The sequence below is a fragment of the Megalops cyprinoides genome, chromosome 3, assembly GCF_013368585.1.
Source record: "Megalops cyprinoides isolate fMegCyp1 chromosome 3, fMegCyp1.pri, whole genome shotgun sequence".
NCBI classification, from domain to species: Eukaryota; Metazoa; Chordata; class Actinopteri; order Elopiformes; family Megalopidae; genus Megalops; species Megalops cyprinoides.
In genome coordinates, this window is record NC_050585.1 from 34,039,122 (window position 1) to 34,064,145 (window position 25,024).

Consider the following 25,024-nt stretch of genomic DNA (forward strand, 5'->3'; position numbering starts at 1 on the left):
GTTCAGTTTGGTGGTATACATTTGAAAATAAAAAAATTGAAACATAAATTGAATCATGTATGATCAGAATGTGTTCTTTTGGAATGTTAAATGAAAAAAATAATAGCAGTAATGGAAAAAGAGGAGTAGATATGATCCTCATGGCAGCTTTGACAAGTAACTGTCTCATTCAGATTTACAGGAAAAGCTTAGATCTTGTTGCAAGAAAAGAGGGAGGAAGAAGAAGAAAAGAAATGGGAAAGGGTGGCAGGTGCTAGAAGTAAGGAGCTAAATGAGGAGAAAGAGACAGGTGAACAGAATGAAATGCCACACATCCTGCTTTTCACACCAACACTTTCTTTTTCGGTTTAGTGAGCTTTTGTTCTGGAACCTGTCAGGTGGCATGTTTGTCATGATCGTATTTAACTTCTTATGCTTGGCATGATATAAGGTGATTTTGCTCTTAGATTTCACTTGAGTTAGACATCGATGTTCATGAATAAGATGTGAAGACAGCTAAGCATGGCTAAATGAGGACTAAATAGTTTTAAAATCTGGGTCATTTGGCCATAGTCTTTATTTTTTCTGATGTACTAAAATTCCGTTCCGTATTATAACCGCGATTTATTGTAATGCACTTCGATTTTGGAATATATGCGTTACTTCTACCTGATTAGCTAGATCAGCCATAGATTAACATATGCAGCATCGTAACCTGTTCGTGTAACAACTAGTGCAGCCGCAGCCAGAGTCTTCACTAGGCAACATGAAATCTCGTTAGGATCTAAGTTCGCCGCCGACACGTGGACTTTAGAACGTGTCAAAGTGTGTTACACAGAAGACAGGTCGTCGAACGCGTAGAACATAAAAAAAACTGCAAGAGAGGAGTTTGAAGGTACCATTGCATTGCATTGGGATGGAAGATCTCGGTATTTCTTTGCTGTTGCTGACGGTCGTGGTGCTCGTAAGCGAAGCTACAAGGATAACGACCACGAAATTTGTCTCCCGGAAGGATTATGCAATTTATTTGACTGAAATAATTTCGACTTTTCAGCTGTGCGCCTGCACCCATGAGCTGAAACTGCTTGGCGAGGTGGGCCAAATTGAGTCGCATATAGGATTAACTCTCACGTATATAGCTACGGTGATCCACACACTGACATTTCACGAAGCTATTGGCAATCCATCAGGGACTCTCGAGCGCGTTTACCGCAGGAACCTCAGCGGAAAGAGCGCCTTGGCACTGATCGGCTGTCAGTTTATTGCGGCTACAATGGCAAACGCTGTAGTAGCACAGGTCTGGGCATTGGGACTTTCCGATTTGCACCACAGGCACAAACGGTTTGGGTTCAAATGCACTAGTCCAATTCATGCGGCCCTGCCTACAGCAGTGGCCGTGGAGTTGGCTTGCGCGTTTGTCGTGCAAACCGCTGTGACACAAATGCACAGACTGGACGAAAAATACCGAGTTCATGCCATGGCTGCAGTGGTGACAGCCCTAGTTTACGCAGGTTTGTAAAGTAAGCTAATACCATTTAATAGGCTACTGCTAAGAAGGGTTGTAGCATGTATGTGGCTAAATAATCTGTGAGTGACACGCTGTATTCATAATTTACTGCCTAACAAATTGACGTTTGGAGAGTTGCTGGGAATTTTGCTCACTATGCACTTTTAAATCAATAGAGTTCTATCGATTCTGAATTACTTTTATCAGTGGGTAGTTTCAGTGACGACAGTCCTTGTGGAGGGTGATTCTTCAAAAGTTACAATGTCCAAATATTCCGGTTGCAGAGTAACACAGACTTTGACTTTTTAAACACAGAGTTAAGAGACGCTGGAAACATATCTTTATTCAGGCGACAGTGAGACCTGTGGGATAGAAATACTAACAATTTACTGCACGTGGTTTCCCGTCAGAATAGGAGAGAAAAAGAAACAGTTCGCAATGAAGCAATGTTTTTGTTGATGCCTCGGTGTTGTGTTTTCCTTTTTACAGGAGGCAGTGTCACGGGAGCGGTGTTCAACCCGGCGCTGGCTTTCTCCATCCAGTTTCCATGTAGCGGAAACACGTTTATGGAGTATTCCCTTGTCTACTGGCTGGGACCAGTTTTGGGTACGGTACACTTAACTGATAATGCATGCCGGTGAATAGTGTGCCTGGTTTCAGCGGTAACCTCATTGTGCTAAGCAGTTTAGGGGTATTTGTAGCGCATTATGAAGCCTCGTCTAAAATTAGACTGGGAGCAGAATGACTTTGACTAGTAACTTTTTTTAAGGATCCATTATGTTCAGTCGTTTTCTTAAGGTATAAATGTTGGCAGCATCACTGCATGACCATATCAACCAATTACCATTCATGTAGGCCACATCACAGAAGTCCTGTAACACTGTTAAAAGTGAGGCAGGTGTATTTTGTATTATCTCACTTTTGTCTTCTGCTTACAGGTATGGCCAGTTCTGTTCTGCTCTTTGACAAAATCACCCTGCTGTTGTCTCGGAAAAGTGTCTACCAAAAGGACGCAGACTTGCTTGACTCCAACTATAAGAAAATACAGTGAAACTGTATTTCAAAACTGTATTTTGTGTTTCAAAACTCCAAACCACAGACACATAGTTTTTCATCTGCAGTATCTACAAGCCACTACCTCTGTTTGGATGCTTTGCCTTTGACATGGTGGGGTTTTACTTCTAGCACCTTACAAAAATAGTATGTTTTTAAACACAATCACATTTTCTCTGGTGGAAGTAATGCCATTTCATTATTGAGTGATAAAAATAAGATACTTTCCTTTCTTGCAGGAACTTCTCATTTAGTGAGCTCCCACTTCTGAGGGCTGCTTAGTTAAAGCCAAAAAACAAGGAAACATATTTTAGCCTAGTAGAATAACACCGCAAAGATGGCTGTACAATCCTATCCAAATCCTGCATAGTTAAATACAACCATATGACCCTACTTATGTGTGCTCACAAGAAATTGCAGAGGTGGCCAGCAATGTTATACTGTTATTACTATGGTGTGAATATTGTGATATTGTGAATCACGGTGGAACAATATGATAATGCTGCTACAATGTTACAGTGATGTATGCTAGCTGGAGACATGTTTGGTATCAAAGGATAAAGAGTATATAACTGCATAATGCTATTGGTGCCTTGAGAATACAGACAGAAAATACTTTACCCACCAGGCAAGCAGGACTGTGCCAAAGTAAGAGTCAGACTCTAATCTGAACCATTCATCATCAGTAATTCATTGTGCCTGCACAACAGTCATTTGCATAAAGTGAGTTCTAAACTCACCATGCACAAAGCATTACTGGTTAAGATAAGGACTGTGTGATAGATTGTAGAAAATCAAAGGTGAACAAAAATACTGGTGAGGAAAAATAATTTAATTTCCAGTGAAACTATCACTCTCTGGTTGTGTGTTCATGTACATTGAAATAATTGTAAAATGAAACTTTTATTAACTTTTAAATCATATTTATGCTGTCAGGAATAAAGAGGGCTGTTGTTCTTAGCAAAGCTGATAGAGTATTGCATCTGGCAAGAGACGTGACTACATCAATGTGCTTCATTACAGCACTTGTTTATATTTATTATAAATATTCTATAATTGTGATTTAATTACTTCAAAATATGAATCCTTTTTCATTTGGTGTTTCAATTATTCGGTCTACCCCCTGTACGTAATGTCTGAAGAGTCATGACATTAAAACCTGATAACATGCTTACCTCATTCAGTGTAAAATCCCTTTATCATCCAAAGTTTGGTTTCAAAACAAGATATTGAGCAGCTTTGACTTTCCTCAACAATTCAGGCAGATCAAGGCCAGAGTTACATTGTACCAACAGGTACTCAACTGTGCAAAGACCAGTTTTCCTTTAGTTCAAACTTATAAAGCCAGAAGGCATATTCATTATTTATAGTAATTGACTGGCACAAAATGAAGAGGAAAACTGAACTGAAAATTCCATTTATGGTTGAATGATACTCCTGAAACATTTCTATTGAATCATATCCCAGAAAAGAGCCATAAAATTACTAGGCAGTGATACAGGATTAACAGAACAGGATTTCTCATTCAGTTGAGGAAAATGCAATGGTGCGCTTTGTGACTATGGAAACAATGCTGGAGTGCTGCTGCACAGGTTTCAAAGTGGGGTGACTCACTGAAATATGTATCAAGTACCACAGAGGGAAAATTGTGGTGACGTCGGAAATTGTATTTTTAGGATTTGCAATGAAGCATCTTTCACAGTGTCCCTTTGTGGTAAAAACATTTACATAAAAAATGATCTGGGCAACATTCAAGGAAGCAGCTGATGTACAAACTTGAGTATTTTAAAAAGGTGTTCCTCTGTAGTGTAGTGATGTGATTGCATTTAGATATTGTTTATAACTTATTAACCTCTAGTGTCACACATTACAGTTAATGTGCCCCATTACTGCTCTACTCTGTCATTCCTGTCTGGAATATGGCTGCACAATTTGTTACCTTGTCTTTTTCATATGAGTCCCTATTTACCTTTAGAAATGGTTGTCAGTGATAATTAGTACCAAAGTACCAAAACAACTGGAATCAAGACCCATAAAACCAATCTGAAACTTCACACCACCAAGCAACCTTTGCTCACCCAAAATGTATCTGTATACAATCTGTAGTCTGAAGAAGACTCATGGAATAATTACGTCCATCAGTATGCACTGTCTTTGAAAAAAGGAAGAACACAAAAATATAATATTATTACTTCATTAAAGGCAGTGAAACATAGGGCCATTGGCACACCTTTGCCTACAGGCACAATTAGCTGGTGAATGTTTGATTCAATCTACAAGAAATTAACATCTTTAGTGCATTGCTGGGGGAGGCAGATCAAACAATGTTATTCAACTCCCACTAGTCTGTCCCCATCAAGTGCTTCAGTCAACTGCATACAGGAAATGCTCTCTGCCATCTGCAACAGAACAGAACATGGCAGGAAATAAATGGAGTTGCATGCTTATACATTTGCTCCTTTAACAAGGACAGGTGTAAGGTTTCATTGTGGTCTGTGTCACTCTTTTTTCAAAGCCCAAATCACTATTACCGAGCAAAATCATAGCATTCTCTGGTTCATTCATAAGCACTATATAATGCCTTCCTAAGCATAGCATAATGCTGGTCATAACCTAATTACACCTGACAATTTAGGTGTGCTACATCTCCACAGAAACAGGGAACCCCAGTCCAGCCCACTGCAAAAACTATGAACTGAGTATGAAAGTTGCCTGAAATCCAATTATCAGAGTTCACAGTGTACATTTAGTAAGTAATTAAGATATTTATGAACATCACAACATTGAACATCATAGCAATCTGAGAATTTGAGAACACTGAGAATTTTGATACTCAAGTGGTGGGGTTTCATCAGCCCAAGCATAAATGTGATCAGTTGAACCAGGTGGGTAGTTGCTTGAGTAGAACAAATACCTGCAGACACTCTAAGCCCAAGTCTACATGGGCCCTGCAGCAGACAACGTGAGGGGAAGCGCTTACCAGTGATCCACATCTGCATCTTCAAACTGCCCAGCTTCGGCTGCAACACACGAGTCCACTGCTATCCCATCTGAAAGAAAGTGCAAAGGAGAAGCGGGTCAACACAACGTTAGGCAAATGTCACAAACACTGACATCTGACAGCCATTCATTTTCCTGCAGAAGGGGTGAGGGGAGATAGCAGGAGCTTGATCACAGAGGATTGTGGGTTCTTAAATTGACCACTGTCTCTACATACTTCCTTCTTCCCAAAACTCATGATTAGCTACCCCTGATCTCAACAGCAATGACTTGTGCAAAAGGTGAATCAGGATCAGTTCAAGCAGGCAAAATGTACCTGCACCAGGAGCTGTTACTAGAATCACACTGAAATCATAACAGGGGCACACCAACAATCCAATGACAGAACTGCTTCAGAGAGATCTGAGCTTGCTCATCTAATCTTTCCCATCACCGGCTTCCTCTTAGGCTCAGACTGGGGCACTGCATGAAAGGAAAACAGGCACAGAGCAACGGTCTCCACAACATCCTGTCACACAAGGGAACATAAATAAAGTGGAGTGCATATCTGACCACTGTAACAACCGGAAACCACTGGTCAACAAGGCTTTTGTCCCCTCCTGTCTATTTAACTAAAGGATGGGACATTCCAGTTCTTGTGAGATGACTTCATGCAGATTTATAAAAACAGCTGAATCATACCTGAATTACCATATGAGTTGCTCCAAATAATAGAAATAACTAGAACATAAAAGAATACATGGTCTACACTGGCTTTGATGCTTACTTGAAGCTGGCAGCTGTTTTATTGCCGGTGATGTTGAATTCACAAATTTCTATTACAAATGGACCAGTACTGAAAACCTCCAAAAATACAACACCAAAATAGCCTCAGCGGATGATATAAATAGTGTCTAAGAATGAATGTGTGTATGTGTGCGTGTGCGTGTGTGTGTGTGTGTGTGTGTGTGTGTGTGTGTGTGTTTGGGGGGGGGGGGGGGGGTTAAATATACACCTTTAATAAATATTAAAGATGTATAAATATTTTATAATATAAATATTTTAATAAATATATAATAAAAAATATACCATTATATTATAACTTATTAAATGTGCAAGGAAATTACACACTACTATCGGAGGGCTCACAAACAGATTAAATAAATGTTTCTTTAAATAATCCATCACAACATAAAACATCTGTACAAGCATTGTGGACATAAATGCTAATTCACAAAGAAAAATCTATTTTTTTTCTTCTTATGGTAAGTTCAGAAATACTTGAGAATTTAAACACAGGGATCAGCAGTTAAATGTCGATATACTTTTACTGCGTGGTTGAAGAGACTTAAATAAAATTACAATCCTTACCATCTGGTCCTACACAGTTGTCCTCAGTCCTGACCCCTGCCATGTGGGATTGACCTTTCATTGATTCGGCTAGCATGCCCTCTAGTCGCTCCAGTGTGGCCTGGCCCTCCAGCGTCAGGTGAGACAGGCCCTCCTCATAGGTGCAGAAAGTGGGCAACACCCCCTGGCCTTGTTCTTTATAGGAAAGAAATGTGAGGTCTCAGGGGTTTTACACGACCTCTATACAAACTGAACTGCATCACACCTGGCTTTAGGTGCTCAGGTGCGATGCAGTGTAAGCCAGTGTCATTTATCTGTCCAGGTGCTAGAGGCTGGACCAAATCCCCTCATCACTAACCAGCCTCCTCCACGTCGTACTCATCCCCCTCAAAATCGGAGTCAGAGTCTTCCGGGTCTGGGTGTAGCGCCTGGCAGTCACACATGGCAGAGAACATGGGCTCCACTGGAAATGCACATACATACACACATACATACAGGGAACTTTGGCTCCACCAAACAGAAAGAAAACAAAAAAAAAACACATTGCTTCTTCCACTGTAGAGCATACATTACCAAAAAAACTCCTGGCAAAGATGTTTTATTAAGTATGCAGTTTATAGATACTGTTCAAGTAATGGTTAACACACAGTAACTATAAGACCAGTTCAGAAGCAACATACTCACGGTGTTGGAGTAATCTGACAGACTTGCAGTAACATTGCAAGAAGACTGCCTGTGATCTCACTGCCACCTAAACACTCACAAGCTGCTTTATCTCTGGGTACAAAGCGGATCTCTGTAACCGGGCCTGAAGTGTCGTCATCATCATCATCGTCACTGCTCTCATCTTCCTCCTCATCCTCCTTCTCAGTTTTGTCCTCCATTTTAGAGTCCTCTGGAACACAGCAAGTTTGTTAAATGAACAAAAAGCATATATGTAAAATGAAATGTTATACAAATAAAATGATATATAAATGACATGCTTCATTAAAAGATTATATTAAAATGCGACTAGGAAATGAAATCAAAAAGGGATGCTTGCTGCATTTCATTTAAATTTTAAGCCTTTTACTTACATTTTGCCATCCAATTGTTAGCTTTGGAACTCTGACTTTTTGCTGGAGTCTGACTGACCATATAAAATAAGTCCAGCAGTTCAGATAAAACTACAACAAAATTACTCAATGCTGCAGAGTATCAACAACCCTTCTACAACAATTCTACAGAAAGAGGAAGAGAAGGGCCGGTGACTTCCATGCTAAGTGTACACCATTGGTCATCAGACAGCAATATCTGTTCACAACAGCAGCACAATCTCTCTCATCACCAGGAGCTTTTCAAAAAATGTGCCACCACCTACAGACACTGGGGTAGAGAAACCCTTTTCCCCAGACTCCTAACATTAACCTCTTTATACAGTGCAAAAAAATAAAAGCCCGTTATCTACACAGGGATTAGCGAGACTGAACACATTCTTACTTCGAAGCTGTGCACAATTCATACAGGGCTGGCATCCTTGTGAGATTTAGATGTCTATCTGAAGGAGGAGGATTGGCAGACAGACCCGGGTGTTACAATGTGCTTCTCTTAGCACCGTGCGAAAGTGTGCGGAGCGGTTTGGAGCCAGCCTGGGACAGGCAGCCGACACTTCTAGACAAACAATGGTCTCTTTTGCTCTTGTGCTGGGAAAACCGGCCAGAGCCAGAGAACTCCTGCATTCTCTTGTAAGTGTGCAGGGGGCTACTGACGAGCTCAGAATAAGTAAAAAACTAGCTGCTTGCGCTATTCAACCTCGGAGACTTTCCTCCTGTTACGTGACATCACTCGCTACTTGCCACTCGCATATTAGGTTTATTTAGAGTGCTTGAAGTGTATCTGCAGAGCGCACGACCTCACCGTCCAGCTTGACGTTGACCATCACATACAGGTGCTCCTGCGGGTAGGCGCTGGCATCACGTGAGATGGCGTGGAGACTGATTGACGGGTATTCCACAGAAAAGCCCATTCCAGAACCATCAAACCACGATAAGCGGCTACGGGAAAGTTATGAAAAAGAGGACGAGAACATTAAATAATAAAATCGACATGGGTAGCTAAATTAAACTTCCAAAACAGTTCAAAAAGTTGCTGGTATGACGTAGCCAACTGAAACACAATGATACTCTGCTTAATTGCAAGATCAGAGACGCGAGCTAATGCAGTTCAGCCGGTATTCTGTTGCATGCCTTCAGCAATCGGGCTTTTGTCTTTTGCTAAAGTTTGCAAACTTTACTAGCTAGTCATCTGTATTTTCTTATCCAGAATATGTTTACTTAGCCAACAAGCTGGCTCTCTGGCTCTCTCCAGACAACATTCATAGCATTGTGGATGACGAGGATACACCCACCAGGAACCAAGAGAAAAGCGCTAGCATGTTATAGCCTATTCGACATAAATGTGACAATTGAACGCCATCAGCACCAGTCCGAGTAAAGACTCACGTTTCCGCTACGTAGAGCGTCCCTGATCCAAGACCTTTGCCATCCAGCACCGCAGTGGTTTCGCCCTGTTCAAGCCTGACGCCTTCGCTTGGAGGAGAGATGTTTTTCAGCAAAACCATTTTAGATTTCTCGTGTAAACCAGCTAGACGACGGTGGGGCGGAATATGTTTCTTTAAAGCCGACGTAAAAACTTTCTCAAGCGGCAACCTATTTCAGTTAGCAACGTCCTCCATAAATAGATCCAAGCTCTTCCCTCGGTGATACCTTAGACAAACTTGCCAGCTGGAAGTAGCACCAACGTTAAAGCTAGAGACTTAGGAAGTGGGGACGTTTACGTGTAAACTATGCCCCTCGCTATAGCATCAGCCACTGATTCATAGGCAGTACAGAGCCATCCTCCAACAAAAACACTAAATTAGCTGCAAAGAGCCGTGATTGGACAAATGATCTCATCTGTGCTTCAAACGCCATCTACCGGGATAGGGATGTCCAGGGCTCTGGGGATGTCGTATTACTCGAGCTCTTCGCAGAGGCTGAGCGACTTCTGTAGGCTACTTACACCCCGCATTACATTTGAGAGAGACGTTGACACCCAGTCGCTGTAGAAATGATTCTGTTAGCTAATACATTTGAAGCGTGTAGTATAAATGAGGTAGGAATTTTTGTTGGAGAAACGCACAGGGTACCATGGGGATAATGTGTGAACAAAAATAGAAATACACACAATTATAGGGGGAAAAAAAACAGTCCATAATGCGTGATACCCAATGACAGAAGCAGCAAAATTGCATGCAGAAAGCAAAATTAACCTATATGATGACGAAGACATATGCAAGCTTGAAAGAAACCACAGAAAACGAGGTTAATGTAACTATTAGGGAATGTTTGTTCACACTCGATGCAAGGATCAGTTAAACTGCATGTTTTGAATGGTTTAACTCAAACAGGACCCACTTTTCCTGTGAACAGAACCTTGAAAGGCGGTATTCTCAGTGCTGTATAAGAAGGATTTTTTCACCGCAATTAAAAACAGGTTACTTATCACTTGACCAATTATTCTAACCAATATTTATGGTTTGATGCCACATCAACAACATAAAGGCTTGAACAGAATTTTCTTCTCTATAGTTTTCCAAACGCACCACCAAACGTCTGCATACTGCAATGATTTACACCAAAAAAATCTGTAGAATATGCCTTACGGAGTTTGTCCTTAAAGATTGTCATAGATAGAGGTGTACCTTTAATGGAACATTATAAGCAGTAACGAATGGAATGGGGCACCCCTTATGTAGGCACATTTAAATTTAAATCATATTTAAGGCCTCTTGGATGTGAATAGGTAAAAAGGATCACTTCATAATACCAGTACTAGTTTGTGAAAAACTTTAGAACAACTCTATTTTCTTAAATATTAGATTCTGAGTCCCAAAATGAAGAACTTGACTATTGTCTACACAGTTTAAAACAGCACAGTGAGTCTACATGTGAAGAATGCACATAAAAATTCAAGATGTGACCCTTTCATTATGATATACAGTTGAACAATTTAAAAATATAATGCAGACATTTTAAAAGCTGCATTACAAAAACCCAAAGTGAAAATAATTAAATATTACAAGTACAAAACACAATATTACTACCTGAATTTGAAAAGAGAAGGGAATTAATTATTAATTTTAACATTTTTAGTGTTTCACTTCACTGAAAAAGTAGTCTGATCCATCATATCTAAGGACATAAGAAAATTCCTTTTCCAATCAATATTGGTTTAAAGACTTTTAAAGAACAGCACAGAGACCACAGAGACCTTAACCGATAAGGCTGATCTGAGTGAGGAATTTTCAACCCTACAAGCAGTTTATTTGTGTTTGAAGAGGGATTGAGACATAAAACTAAGGTCTCATACATGCACTCACTCATTCACCTCATCAGATTTCTATGCTTATATGATAAAACACTTACTGAGATTTTAAGCAAAAATAAGAATCTCTGATTAATGAAAAAGTGTAAAAGTGTAACTTATGACTGTTCTCCAGAAACCTAAGCTAGAATTATTTAAGAACCTAAACTTTGTAAATGAACAGAAGCATCTGTGTATAACCAGGACACATTTTGAAAAAATTACAAAACAATTATGTATGGCTTCGACATGTTTTAAAAAGTGTTGTATTGGTTGCTAAATTAACTGTAAAGGAAATCCATATTGTCACCACATATGTATCACCCTATCCAGACATTTTCCTGATAAATGGAAGACCATAATTAGCAGTTTAGGAGCTCACTTCATGTCACACATAGGTTTGGTTTGGATGTCAGCAACAATTTATGTCGAAGACCTGCTCAGCACAACACATGGAAGAAATATAAACCCAATTATATCAGTCAAGCAACTGTTTAATTTTTTATGTATATCTATACAATAAATGAAACAATACTCAGTTACAACAGGTTATAAAAGTACAAAGCTAGGGTAGGAATCCATTCAAAAAGAACATTTTTCCTTTAAAACGTAAGCAAAGACATAAATATATTTCTCAGCAGTTTGTCATGACGGAGGGTAAGAAAGTGATGATCGGCTGTCAAGGGTTGCAAATAAATCTGACTTGACTGGACGAATTTACCACTGACAGGACATCATTTCCTGTTCCTTGGCAGAACTGAGTTTGTGAAATCATGACTTATTAGAAAAAAAAGGTTCGTTTTCTGCTGGAGATCCCTTAAACTCAAGGTTGAGAATGGAATGCTTTTCTATCTCCCTTCCAAAACATTTTTGTTATGGTTAGGCAAAGTGTTCATATAAAATATAAAAATATTACTGCAAGAAAACATTTTCATAAAAGGACAAACAAGCAGAGGATAGTGTCTAAAATATAAATTTCTGTAAAAAGAAGGCCAAAAACAAGGCCCTTTCTCAAGACCAAGGGCACTATGAAGACAGGACAGAAAGAAGACTGTTCAAAGACATTGTTGCAGTCCTTTACCTGGGTTTGTGTGTGTATAGAGAGGCAGAAGAGGGCACAGACACTGTGTGTACATGCATACTCCTCCTGGCAGCAATCACAGTGAGCCCTTGTCCAGAACACAGAAGTCCAGTTTATACTTACATGGTGAGGAGGTGGTTTAGGCCAATGATTAAAAGAATACAATAAAAATAAAATAAACAGTAAAACCATAATGTCTTACAACTGTTCACTGTTGCAGACGTAGTCCACAAGGTCGGTCACCCCAGGAGGTCATCTTCGTCCTCATCTTGCGGAGAAATCTCTTGTGGTACCAGGCCATTGGGTGCCAGGGTAGCGGCTGGTGCCCCGCTGATTTTGGGCCCACCCTGGAGGCCCCCTGGCCTGCCAGTCATGAAGCCCTCCAGCCCCTTCATGGGGTTATGTCCGTTGGCAGAGGGGAGCTCCACCAGGTTGTAGTCCAGCGGGCTCTCCTCTTCGCTGGCCATCTTGTGAGTCTTCTTCACACTCTCTTCCTCCTCCTCCTCCTCGTCCGAATCGATGCGGTTCAGCCTCTTGCGAACAGGCCGCTCGTCCTCCGACTCTTCCGAGTCGTCGTCGTCGTCGTCTTCCTCCGAGGCTCTCCGTCTCTTCAGTGTCAGCCGTCTATGTCGCTGCCTGGAGTCTCCCACAGAAGAATTACCCTTCCCCCTTCCGTTCTTATTCCTCCTCTCCCCATCCTCCTCCTCCTCTTCATCTGAGTCTTCCAAGACAAAGCTCCCTGAAGTACAAGGAATGAGAGGCTGAGATCTTCAGAGCTTACATAATTGGTATGGTGTATCTTTGTATTAACATTTTTTGAAAATGGTAATTTTTAATTTTGAAATGTCAAACAAACAGTGATAAGATCCAGGTGATTATTGTACAAGCTTATTGTCTACACATTATTATCTATTAAAGTGTGTCCGAAAGCTGAATTTCTGCCACTGTCATGCACTGAGGGCATACATGCTGCAGAGCTACAGATGTGGCCAACGGCAAAGGCAGAACGGTGTGATGAGCCAATGAGCAGACTGACCTTCGCTGTCGGAGCTGCAGTGGCGATGTTGTACCAACTTCTTCTTGTCTCGATTGGTGGCCGCCTGTGACCCCTCGGAGTCTGAGGTCTCACGGTAGTTGACCTGCTTCTTCAGGCTCCGGCGAGACCTGCGCCTCGTCATGTCCAGGTCATTCTCGCTAAATTCGTCAGAGCCCTCTGTCACTGCATGCACCATTCGCACAACCATAGTGAAGCACACAAAGAGACAAAGACTTTAGTATGGAGTTTTCATTAGAGACTTGAGTTGAGGCGCAGATAAATCACAAAATCTGACTTAAGTCTTAACTTAAATATATTACGTATTTACTTGGATATGACTTATGCATTATTTATTTATATATTTACTGCCCCCCCCCCCCCTTTCTGCAACCATACTTTGATATCAGCAATTTTATATTAGGCTCATCTCACTGCAGCAACCTCTGCGCTTATGCAACAGCACTGAGGTGAGACAAATGTACTCCCTAATACATTCACATGCAGCCAACAAATATTTTACACACTATAGGTGGAGTGGGCGCTAACTGAAGGATGTGCATCACTCTACTGACATCATCCAAGCAACCTGCAGGCACCTGAGAGCAAAGAGACTAGGAAGTCCTGGCCAGCATACCCACTACTATCCCAGGTGGAACAAAGCCAATTTGTTCCACCACTGTGGGATCCTGGTCATTGTCGGCAAATGATACAGCAGGTTTTGAACCCGTCCATGGAGTGTAGCCTGCACTCAAAGAGAGTGCCTTAGCAACTAAGCCCCTCAGGACTTCCAGCTAATTCATCACTGACCACAAGGGGTGAGTCTGGAATCAAATCATATGATATTAGCTGACTTGAGCACAGAATGGGATTACGTTTGTGTATGTGCAACTGCACACTCGCACCTATTTCATCCTCTTCCTCCTGCTCGTCCGTCTCTTCTTCCTCTTCATCGTCCGAATAGAATCTTTTTCTACGCCGCTGCCGTGGAGGTGTTTCTTTTGCACCTCTCCACCTCTTGCTCCATTTCTTGGTTTTCACACGAGAGCCACGGCCAGTACTGCCAAAGTCGCTGTCATCAAAGGAGTTGATCTCAACATCGCTTTCCACGTCGTTGTCCGAAACCACAAACTCCAGCTCCTCTTCTGAGCTGCATGTGCAATAAAAGAAAGAGGGAGAGTGAGGTGGACAGGGACACGCGGACACACCCAGAGACAGCTGGAGAGAGAAAATGAAGGAGCCGACCAAACAAACGCGGAGGCATGAGAAGCAGACCCCACACAGATGGAAAGACGGGGAGACAAACAGAGGCGAGAGGGTCAAAGAAATAATTCTGCTTGTTGCAACAGGCTACCTCTCACTGATGCAAAACTCATCCTCACTCTCCTCCTCCTGGGTGCTGTCACTGTCCAGGTCATTGAGGCGCCGCCGCTTCCTCTTACGAGGGGCAGCGGCAGCCCGCGGCAGCCGGCCGTTCTCCTTGCCCTCTTCCTGCAGATGGTTGGAGATGTCCTTCCCCCCTGTGCCCGTAATGTTGGCCATGTCCTTCCCCCTACCGGCACCTATGAGTGGCACCCCGCTCACATCAGTTTGCATCAACCCCGCCCACCACTAACTGGATACGCTATCACTCTATCACTGTACAGATGAGAGAGAGCGCAGACACTCCTGCATCATAACAAGAGCAGTATAAAATTCACAACACATTGAAAAGCATGAATCAATTACTGATCTCTGGGACCTGTACTATCCATCTGTATTTCTTTACTTCAACTATGCTTTGTGGCTGTCACATCTTGGCACCGATACTAACCACCTCCTTCTGCCTCTCTGATGTCTTCTTCGATTGCCTCCTCGATGGCTTCATCAAACTCATCAAACCTAAATACAAAAAATTACAAGGCTATAGATTACACATACCTGTCATGGGCACTCAACAATTTTCCCAAGGCTATATATTACATATACCCGTCATCGGCACTCAACAATTTTCCCAATGTGCGCCATAACAGACCTGTAGCTTATGCGTTTCTTCCTCCTCGTTGACCTCCTTCCAAAATTGCTCTTTTTTTTGTCCTTGTATTCTTCCTCCTCTTCCTCCTTCTCCTCCTCCTCTTCCTCCTCTACCCTGACCTCCACCTTCTCCTCCTGAGAGAAAGAAAACAACAGATGTTAAACCTGTAAACTCAACTGCTTTTGGATGAAGAAGGTTTATTAATAAAAGAAAAAATAAGGAAAGAGTGATGACTAAGGACAAAGATAATGTACATTTCTAACAGGACAGTAATTTGTAACTCTTGCACTTAAATCCACTACCCTGTGTGTTGTGTGGGCTAATAACCTCAAGACCAAACAAGTCTGATTCTGCTCTACTCACTGAGGGAGGGATGATGTTTTCCTCACTGATCCCCACGTGCACCAAGCGCTCTTTCCTGGGGACACAGCCAGCACAAATTGATACAAAAGCAATACAAAGCAACCATCATCAATAGAGCTCAGCTTAACTTCTGTTAAACTAATACAGCAGAGTACAGTTCTGCTTGTTTGAGGTTCCAGAATAAATATGTGGAAAGAAGGGAAACAAGCTCAGCTGGAGAAAGGGCGATACATTTTGGGAAAGATCCTTTAGTAACACTCAAATGCATACAAACAGCCGCAGTGTTTTTTTTGGTAATTGCGTACAGAGGGGCTGACCTTCGCTCAGCACGCTCCCTTTTCTTCAAGGCTGCGTCCAGGTTAACCAGCTGCTCCTCCAGCCTGTCACACAGCAGTTTCTGCAGGACCAAGGGGACAGAAAGACAGGGTCAACCTAACGACTGACTGACAAGGCTCAGAGGACCAGGGACCACAGGAGGGAGACTCAAGTCACATTGGAAAGAAGGGCAGAGTGATTGAGAGATGCACTGTAAGTCAATATGTAATGTTGCATATCCCTTGGTGTGAGAAAGGGCACAAACCTTTTGTGTCTTTCTCTGATTGGTACTCACATGCTGGCAAGGTGGGCAGAACCACTCCCCATCCGGGATCATCATGAGGGGAGGTCGCAGGCAGGCAGTGTGGTATCCGCTGTCACACGAGTCACACAGCAGGATCTGTGGGGGCAAGAGAATGTGGCCGCTTATTCCTGACATCTCGCTTTACTCCCTCATTCCCTCTGTCTCTGAAGCACTCTACGGCAATGCACAGCTGACGCAGTTCATGCAACTAAGACTTGAGTGACAAACAGCCAGCCAACGCTGCTGTACCCCGATATGAGCGCTGCTATAGTCTCACGTGACTCACTAGTTCAGGATGGTTGGGAAGGCCACAGTGTTTGCAGGGGTCATCATTGGGCTTCTCATCTGCAGAAGACAAGGAGGTGTCTGAATCATTCCTCTGTCTGCTCCTCTTTCTGATCCTGTTCATCTTTATGTCCTTTTCCACCTGGTAATCTTCATCACTGTTGTCATCCTCACTCTCTTCCTCCTCCTCCTCCTCCACCTCGTAGTCCTCATCACTAGAGTCCTTTCTTTTACTCCTCCGTGTACGACTGTTTGACCACCTTGTCCTCCGCTGCCTCCTTGTTCCCTGGAACATCAAAAACACAACCCTCGGGTCAATAAACCCCTGAAGTGAGGGACCCACAAAGCTGACATTTAACATACCTAGGGGTGCTCAGAAATAGATATTACAGTCCAAAAAAGACACTAGCAATGCTAATAAAAATGTTTTGTTCATAGCTTCATTAATATAGCAAACGAAAACAATGGGGGGAAATCATGGTAACAAACCTTTGTCGACTTGGGCTGACTGTCTGAGTCAGCATTCCCTTTTTGTCGTTTCTTTTGCACAGGCTTCTCTTCCCCTTCCTCATCCTCCTCCTTCTCCTCCTCCTCCTCCTTTATGTTCTTTTTCATGCCCTGGATTTCTGCCATCTTGGCGCTTGGCCGGCAGATTCTGGGAGACCTCCGCAGGGGCCTCCCCTCAGCAGAGTCCGACTCCGAGTCTGGCCTCGTCTCCTCCCTCCTAATCTTCATCACCCTACGATTGACAGGAGCCTTGAGCTTCGGCCGAGTTCCCTCCTCCCTATCTGCTGATGACAACTCACTGGTCTCATCCTCCTTTCCTGTTGTCAGAGCTGCATCCTTCAACTTTTCAGCATCTCCTCCACCGCCCTGCTTGGTCCCCTCCCCCTCTTGGTTCACTTTCACCTCTGCTGTCTTCATCTCTTTGGGCTCCTCTTCCTCCTTTTCCACGTTCCCAGTCTTTGCCTCTCCCGACTCTACCCCCTCTGATCCGGCCACTTTCATCACAGGACCTCTGCTCTCCTCTTTCCACCTCTGATGTAGATTCTACCAGTGTGCTTTTGCTCTCTGTGTCCTCCTTAGTGCTGTCCTCTTCTCTGTTGTTTTTGGATGTATCTTTTTCAACAATCTCCTCTTTCTCTCTCTGAGCATCCTTGATGTCCTCTTTGACATTGTCAGAGCTTTCTGAACCAGCCTCCTTTGGTTTTCTGTGCCCTCTGTCTTCCAAGGGATTTACCTTAGGTGTACACGACCTCTCTGGCTCTTTGGAGGACGATTTTGTGTTCATCTCCTTTAAAGCTGTGACGGTGGCTTCCTTCTCCTCCGTTTTTGTGGTTTTCTCCAGTGTGTCAGGGACTGTGGGTACCACAGGCTTAGCTGCCACCTCCTGTTCAGTCTTATTCTCTTTCTCTTCGTCCAGCTCGTCTGTCTTCAGTTTTGCCATCTCCTCTTCACACAGTATTGTTTTAGCCACTGTGCTGCCCATTGCCAGTCCATTCCCTTCTCTGGAAATACTACATGCTAGCTCTGCTTCACCCTTCTCAAGCTGGCTGCTGTCAGAAGAGTTGTCCTGCACGTCCCTGTCCAACACCTTCTTTTTAATGTCACCACAGTCACTCGTTTCTGTCAGGGGGTGAACCTCTCCATTCATAGGACCACCTTTCCTCTCATTCATTGTCTCCTCCGCAGAAGCAGGGGGCGACAACCTCTTCCCATTTTCCCCATTCCCCCCTTCTCCCCCTTCCTCCTTTAGCAGCTCTTTGACAGGAGTGACTGAGGTGTTCCGGATGCTGCCCCCATTGTTGCCATCAAAGCCATCACTCAGTTTCATCTCTCGCTTCTTCAAAGGGATTTTGGCCTGCTGGTCGCTCTTCACAGCCCTCTGGACATCCTCGGCCACCTTGGTGGGACTCTCCTCTTTTCTTACAGCTGTTGCTGGGGCACTTATGACCTCCCCTAGTGGTTCCTCTTTGTTAACAACATGGCAAGCTTGCTCTTTACTGTCTGCAGATACTTCCTCTTTGCTTTCCGATCTGTTTTTTGGCTCAGTTTTCACCCCCTTCTCACTGCTTCCAGCAGCTGCCGTCTTGCTGCCTGTGCCCTCCTGCTTCAGGTCCCCTTTCTCATCTTTCACTGAGGGCTTTTCCTCACTTTTATCCTCTGGGGATTTAGGGACTGATGCATCCTTGATGGGTCCGTCACTTTCATTCTGTTTAGTGTCCTCTTTCATTTCAGTCTTTATTACATCCCCTAATTGACCACAAACACAAAAAGATTTCCAAATTACAACTAAGCAGGACCCAAATATGCTAAGCTACTCTTCACTGGATGCCCTTGCCCTGGGTGAATTCCTGGCTACTGTGCCCTGCAATGTGTATTCTCATTTACATGCAACAGCTTACACAGGAACCTACTCATTTACATAGCAGTGGTTGCAACCTTTGGTAGAGCAACTGAAAAACAGCAAAATGATCCAGGATTCACCTTCTCATGTGTTCAATCCAGTAACTTCAAGCACTACACTATTCACACTGCCACCATTACCTTCAAACCCCTCTTTCTTTTTCTCTTCATCCTCAGGGCTGGGACTGGTACTAGTGGACCTCTCATCATCCACCTCTTTCTTGGTCAGCAGTTCGGGATCGATCTGGGTCTTCAACAGCTGCACAATCTCCGCCAGGTCAGCTCGTGTCCTGCAGAATGAAGCAAGATAAATAGTTTTTCTGCTTTTAAAATACAACTGCACGTACAAATGGTTAGTGCTCTTCCTCATGGAGATAGTCATTGTCCAAGGTGAATAAGGACTGTTTAAATGCTCCTGACAGGTCTGAGATCTGTTACTGCTGTTGGAAAAATCTTCAGACAACCCATGGGTTTATGCCCTTTTTTGAGGATTCTGTGTAACAAAACAGATGTCAAGGTCATGGGTATCACCTCTTGGCCCAAAAAATGCAATTCTCTTCTGTTTTCACTAGTCTTAAATAAAATCTAATAAAATCAAAAGTACACACTCCAGAGATATGGCTCAAAGTAGCTGTGGTGTTAAATTAATTTTAGGTGTGCCCTGGCATTGATCCTCAAGGAAAAACTAAACAAGCCCGAAAATTCCAAAAATGCATGATCATTTCTTGTACAAATATTTTTTATTCGATTTTCAGGTTAACAAGGAAATTATTTGCCACACAAAACTTTCATCCATCTATGCCATGCGGAAGGAGCCTGATCCATTAGTATGGATCACCATGAGAAAATATTGTATTTCCAAAGTGAGGTAAAAAAAAACCCCACTTGTGTCATCATAAATTTTATGAAATATTTTTAAAATTTTGATAATGACAAATTCCATATACCATAGTTTTCATATTTCTGGCAATTATTTTTTTTAATATTTTTTGGCATTTCTCATGTAAAGCATACAGAAAGCAGGGCCTGATTTTTAAATCTCCTGCCAGCTCCTCCCTGTCAGCAGTCAGCTAATGGCTGATAATACAATGGACTGATAACACAGCAGTCACTTGGCCCAACTTGACCAGAGCCAGATTAGTTAAAAGGAGAGAGCACCCCCAAGCCCTGGACACTCCATTATGGCTCTACACCTTTGTATGGGGCTTTATTTAGAAATTATTTGCTCTATAGTCATATATGGTGTCCCTTAAAAGAGGGCAGATGATGCTTGTTTTTAAACAAATACACATTGAAGAAAACACGGCTTTTGTTTTTTGGTTTTTGACTGATGAAACATCTCTCTGGTTTCCTGCCCAACTTTGGAGGGAAACACTGGAAACTGGGATTTATGGTGACAAGGTATTTGTGATGTGTAATGCACATGTAACCCAACTGCTATGCCAGAATGTTAAAGAGGACTGAATTACGCAAATCAGGCCAGCACACTTTTAAAAATTATTTTTAAATTATATAATTCATTTGCCTTACTTCACTGACTTTGTTGTTCAGTTAAAGACCTGAGAGTCTGTGCAACCTTCTTACTGAAACAGGATAACCTGAGTCCTTTTTTCATATTTTACAGATAACCTTCTTAAACAATCCATAGTAATTCCCTAAAACTTCCTCCCTTTCATCAAAGTTGTAACTGGGTCACAAGTCCGATTTGACACCATTCAGTTGCACCAACATACCTAACGATGCATTTCCACGAGGACCCATCCAGGTCGTCCTGCTCCTCCACATACATGCGGATGTTGTAGTCCTGGTCCAACTGGAACCAGTACATTATCCCATCCTTGTCTCGACCAATGGGCTGTAGCCGCATCTTGTTGGGATCTTCCTCATTGACTGTTGTCTTGAACCTGACGTTTTCATCAAACTGGCACTCACATATGTACTGGAGTGAGGAAACATACAAGCAACAGAACCACATATACCTCATTACTCGCCTTGTTTCAGGAGATCCAGCTGTATAATTATGGATATTGTAACATGGATAAGGGAATCACCTATGCCTGTACCACACGATGAGGAAGACAAAGGGTTACACACCACTTTCAACAACACTCTACTGAGATAAACCAAACTCTGGAAAATAGGCTTGGTGAGGAGGAGATGAACTGAAAAATAATAATAATAAAAAAGCTGTAGAAATTTCAGCAGAATGTGCTATTAAACTGAATACAATCAGTGTAAATGCTACAAAAGGGAGAATCACCTTGCATGGGTGACACCAAAGGTAAGATTTACAGAAGAAACTAAATGCTACGAAAGAGAATGTTAGAAGTCATTTATAAAGTCTGCTGGTCATACTTTGAGAATTCCAGCCTTGCACTCCAATGACATCTCCGAGTAACCTTTCTTCTCAAGCTCCCATGCCCAGGTGCTGTTAAACTCCTGGCATATCTGAAAGAATATGACAAGAACAATCAGCAGTCAAGGCAATAACAAGAGGATTTCACAATGTTGATTCTGATTCAACAGAATTTCTGACACAGCTACATCTTTCTCTCACAAGGTCCTGGAGGATTGTCTAGTGTGTTATTAATTCTATCAAATGATCAAAGCAGTGTCATACTTCCCATTAAGTGCAGTTGAAATTGGAAAACTATCTACCACAGATGGTACAATCCAAATCCATAATGCCTTTCTCACCTTTACAAGATACTTCTCCCATCTGTCTGTGGTTGCAAACTTGCCAATTTTCCTCAGCAACTTCACATGAAGTTCCACCAAGACCTCAGGAACTTAGAATGGGAAGCAGAAAGCAGAAGAAGAAGCAGAGAAAGAACATTTGTGTCATTCACATACCTGGTCTAGGTTATACTGTGTCAGAATGAGAGACAACTGACTTTTATTAAAAGGTTTTGGACCAGTTTGCATGGCATTTTGAACATCTGTAGAAGCCAAGCAGTTTGGTACGATGGAAGGTGATGTACATGTTAAATGCATGGCATGCAGACTTTTTAATTGGAAATAAAAACCTATACAGTGAACTTTGTGCACAGACATCTTCTGAGTGGCCCAGGTCCAGATTCTGCACTACCCAGAAGCAAACATCTATGAAAAGTTGATTTCATGAAATGAAGAAAACTGACAGATTAAATCAGTTTACTTATTTATTTCACATATATGAGCAAATGTGTTATGAAACCTGTACCTTTTTTGGAAGTCTACTTCAGCATGCAGCTGAAAACAAAACAGAACACTCACTGGTTTTGGAAAGATTTTATTATTCAGAACACTGATAAGTACTATCATTACAAATGACCTCAAATAATGAAAGAAAACTGCTTGTAAATGACAAGCCAATACTGCAATTTCTGGAACTGTCAAAGGCTCAGCATGGCATACGGCATATTTATTGATTCAGAACTCTTGCTTAATTTTATTTCACTAGATCCTGAAGCTGACGTCTCACATTTTTATGCTTGCACCAACTTTGTTTATTCACAGATGTTAAGCGCGTAACAGGAACAAATTTTAACTCGGGAAAAAATGTTAAATAAACGGAACAGAACAGAATCTATGACAAATAACGAGGGACGGGAAAGACAAGAAAAGCAACAGCAATTTGTGCATGTCAGCTTGCCTAGTAACTGCGAAATAGCACCGTCAACTAAATTCATGTGCTCAATGTGCTGCAGCTAGCTATCAAGGCTTGATAATAGACTGAGAACACGTGAAGAACTGTAACAATATGAAATGTTGCTACGTAAAATGAAAAACGGTAGTTTTCGGGAATGAACCATAGAACCACGAACAGTGTAGTATGTTGTAGTGCTATTATTTTCAACGAAACCGTTCGACTCAGAAAACTAAACGTAACAAAGTAAACGAACTAGTCGCCAGCCACCGCAACTCAGTTCAGCAGGAAGTGTGTGCGTAGTGCGCCTGCGCACCGTTCTCAGCGAGAACCACAATGTGCCAAATATTCAACTGTAAATATAGAGAACATAGTTCAAGTATGATGAAATACATCGATATATACACACACTATCCGACAAATCTATGAGCTTGCATGCACAACATGCCAGAACACTAATAAATGGACTCGAATCTTCGCTTCAAATTTCCTACTCTACTCAACTATGTAGCTATCCTATCTGTGCCCCATGAGCAGTTTAGCTTATAAAGGCAAACCAAGCCTGGCTAGTTGGAAAACAGATCTTGCAAGTACGATCGCAAAGCGCGTGGAAATGAGAGACCATTTGAGTTCAATGAAATGTAAATAAAACACAAGCGATCGTTCTGTATTATCCTCTGTCTAGAAACTTCACCAGAATTGACAATTTGCACAAAAAGTTACACATACAGTTCCAACACAATAACACATAACCCATGTACTGTATACTCGACCAGTAGTTAATACACACACGCAGTCTGTGGTGGACCCTCCCCCCAAACACATCGTAGCCTCTACTACTATGCAGATCTTGGCTACCTGTCGACGTCTCCTGTAGATATTCTTCCAGCTGTGGAAGCGTAAACTCCGGCAGACCCAATATAGCTCCATAACGCTCCAGAAAAGAGCAGACCACGGCGAAGCTGGGGCAAGTGCTCGGCGCCGCCGCCGAAGCAGCCATTTTTCCAATGGGGGACTGAGGGGGCTGTGAGCTCAGAGGACCAATGGCTGCCCACAATTCACTGCGTCAATGAAGCCCGTGGCCCAGACGTCTTTGCGATACAAGTTAAATCACTAATGTAAACAAACGAGCACGGTTACTAGTATTTTGTAGTAATGAGGTGCGTCATTTCATTCAGAATACCATGCTGGAAATGAGACGCCTTGTCCGTAAAGACTCACATAGGCTATATGCAAAAGGTGCTGCCGTAGGATTCCAGAACAGCCAGAGTATGAATTCAGATATGATGCTTTTGACAAAAATATACATGGTATATATTTATAAGTGTAACATAACTTGAGGAAAAAGTTAACTTTTTTAAGAAATTTAGTATGCATGACGCTAGCCAAATAGGTTCTACATTTGTTAAGTATATGGAATACAAGCAGTAGCTAGGAAGTTAGTTGTACTATCAGAAAGAGAGGGTGATGAAGCCGTACGCATGCATGCTGTACGTGCGTTTTATTGAGCACAAAGCAGTACAAACGGAATAGAGTCGGGGCGCCTGTACGGGAGCAGCTTGCATTCCCAACATTACTATTAAAAGGACTTAAGCAAAGTAAGATCCAGAAGATGCATTGAAGAAATTGAAGAAAGCTGAGTACGACATATAAGTTTGAAACCAAGCCTTCAACTTGAAGACTCCAACAATATATGAAGGCGGAAAAGCTTCAAAGAAGAACAAAATACAAGGTAAAGGATTAATCAAAAGAAACAGAAACCGGAGCGGAGGGAATTGGTGGAAAACAGCAGCAGATATTCCAAGGAACCAGTCGGACAGCAAATGGAAGACATTATTACCAAAGAAAAAGGAAATAAGCTGATGAAGAAAAGTGTATTCTAAAGATCTTAACACCTTAATTAAAATGAGATTATCTGTTGAATAAAATGTGAGCTAGTTGATAATGAAAATGGACACCCATACGTAAATGAAATATGTTGTAATATATTGAGATAACATATTGAGAAATGTTGTTCTATCCAAGAATATACTTTAAATACATTTAAATCAATGCAAATTAGAACATACAAAACTGCAATAATTTAGTTTTTTAGCTGATTGTGGAAAATGGGTATTTTCTAAAATGTATTCTCAACATATTATTATTATTTATTTTTTATGAGAACCTTCACAGTGAGTGGTAACATTGTGCCAGCCCTCACCACAGAAATAGGCTTAACACAATATACCGAGGTGGTGAGATATGTTGTTCAGATTCATATTCTATGAGGGAGAGCAACATCAAAACCAGTTTTGGATCATGCAGACATCCACTGTCTGGCTCAAAGCCCTGAGAAACCCTT

At 42.1% G+C, this 25,024-nt stretch overlaps 3 protein-coding genes across 5 annotated transcripts; 1 reads left to right on the forward strand and 2 right to left on the reverse strand.

Annotated features, from left to right (window-relative positions):
• The first annotated feature begins 835 nt into the window (after positions 1 to 835).
• Positions 836 to 3,235, forward strand: LOC118775409 (aquaporin-11-like). The gene is made up of 3 exons (XM_036525316.1): positions 836 to 1,490; positions 1,976 to 2,092; positions 2,425 to 3,235. The coding sequence occupies exons 1-3, from the start codon at positions 896 to 898 to the stop codon at positions 2,535 to 2,537; spliced, it is 825 nt and encodes a 274-aa protein (XP_036381209.1). The 5' UTR covers positions 836 to 895; the 3' UTR covers positions 2,538 to 3,235.
• A 1,480-nt stretch (positions 3,236 to 4,715) lies between these two features.
• On the reverse strand, positions 4,716 to 9,739 carry LOC118774958 (methylosome subunit pICln-like). 3 transcript variants are annotated; one of them, XM_036524593.1, is made up of 7 exons: positions 9,349 to 9,739; positions 8,765 to 8,901; positions 7,632 to 7,763; positions 7,227 to 7,331; positions 6,890 to 7,063; positions 5,520 to 5,589; positions 4,716 to 4,938 (listed from the first exon to the last, which is right to left on the reverse strand). In XM_036524593.1, coding segments are annotated over exons 1-7 (738 nt in total). In that variant the 5' UTR covers positions 9,468 to 9,739; the 3' UTR covers positions 4,716 to 4,937. The 3 variants fall into 3 exon arrangements, with proteins under 3 accessions (XP_036380486.1, XP_036380485.1, XP_036380488.1); XM_036524592.1 differs by lacking the exon at positions 4,716 to 4,938 and having other exon boundaries at positions 5,516 to 5,589; XM_036524595.1 differs by lacking the exons at positions 4,716 to 4,938; positions 9,349 to 9,739 and adding an exon at positions 9,255 to 9,335 and having other exon boundaries at positions 5,516 to 5,589.
• Positions 9,740 to 11,827: 2,088 nt separating this feature from the next.
• rsf1b.1 (remodeling and spacing factor 1b, tandem duplicate 1) lies at positions 11,828 to 23,680 on the reverse strand. The gene is given in 18 exon segments (XM_036525313.1): positions 11,828 to 12,577; positions 12,580 to 13,071; positions 13,369 to 13,551; positions 14,271 to 14,515; positions 14,720 to 14,927; positions 15,179 to 15,246; positions 15,380 to 15,513; positions 15,743 to 15,797; positions 16,060 to 16,139; positions 16,353 to 16,457; positions 16,648 to 16,932; positions 17,136 to 17,573; positions 17,575 to 18,899; positions 19,194 to 19,342; positions 20,786 to 20,991; positions 21,408 to 21,500; positions 21,750 to 21,841; positions 23,539 to 23,680. Coding segments are annotated over 18 exon segments (4,347 nt in total). The 3' UTR covers positions 11,828 to 12,530.
• Positions 23,681 to 25,024: the final 1,344 nt, after the last annotated feature.

What these genes read in the sequence shown, in the direction of transcription:
- LOC118774958 (XM_036524592.1), bottom strand. Translation starts at nt 9,467, where the DNA reads ATGGTTTTGCTGAAAAACATCTCTCCTCCAAGCGAAGGCGTCAGGCTT. An exon ending in ACGCTCTACGTAGCGGAAAC is followed by an intron (nt 8,902 to 9,348) that starts GTGAGTCTTTAC and finishes ACTTTCCCGTAG; the next exon opens with CCGCTTATCGTGGTTTGATG. An exon ending in GGTCAACGTCAAGCTGGACG is followed by an intron (nt 7,764 to 8,764) that starts GTGAGGTCGTGC and finishes GCTGTGTTCCAG; the next exon opens with AGGACTCTAAAATGGAGGAC.
- LOC118775409 (XM_036525316.1), top strand. Translation starts at nt 896, where the DNA reads ATGGAAGATCTCGGTATTTCTTTGCTGTTGCTGACGGTCGTGGTGCTC. An exon ending in GACAGCCCTAGTTTACGCAG is followed by an intron (nt 1,491 to 1,975) that starts GTTTGTAAAGTA and finishes TCCTTTTTACAG; the next exon opens with GAGGCAGTGTCACGGGAGCG. An exon ending in CTGGCTGGGACCAGTTTTGG is followed by an intron (nt 2,093 to 2,424) that starts GTACGGTACACT and finishes TTCTGCTTACAG; the next exon opens with GTATGGCCAGTTCTGTTCTG.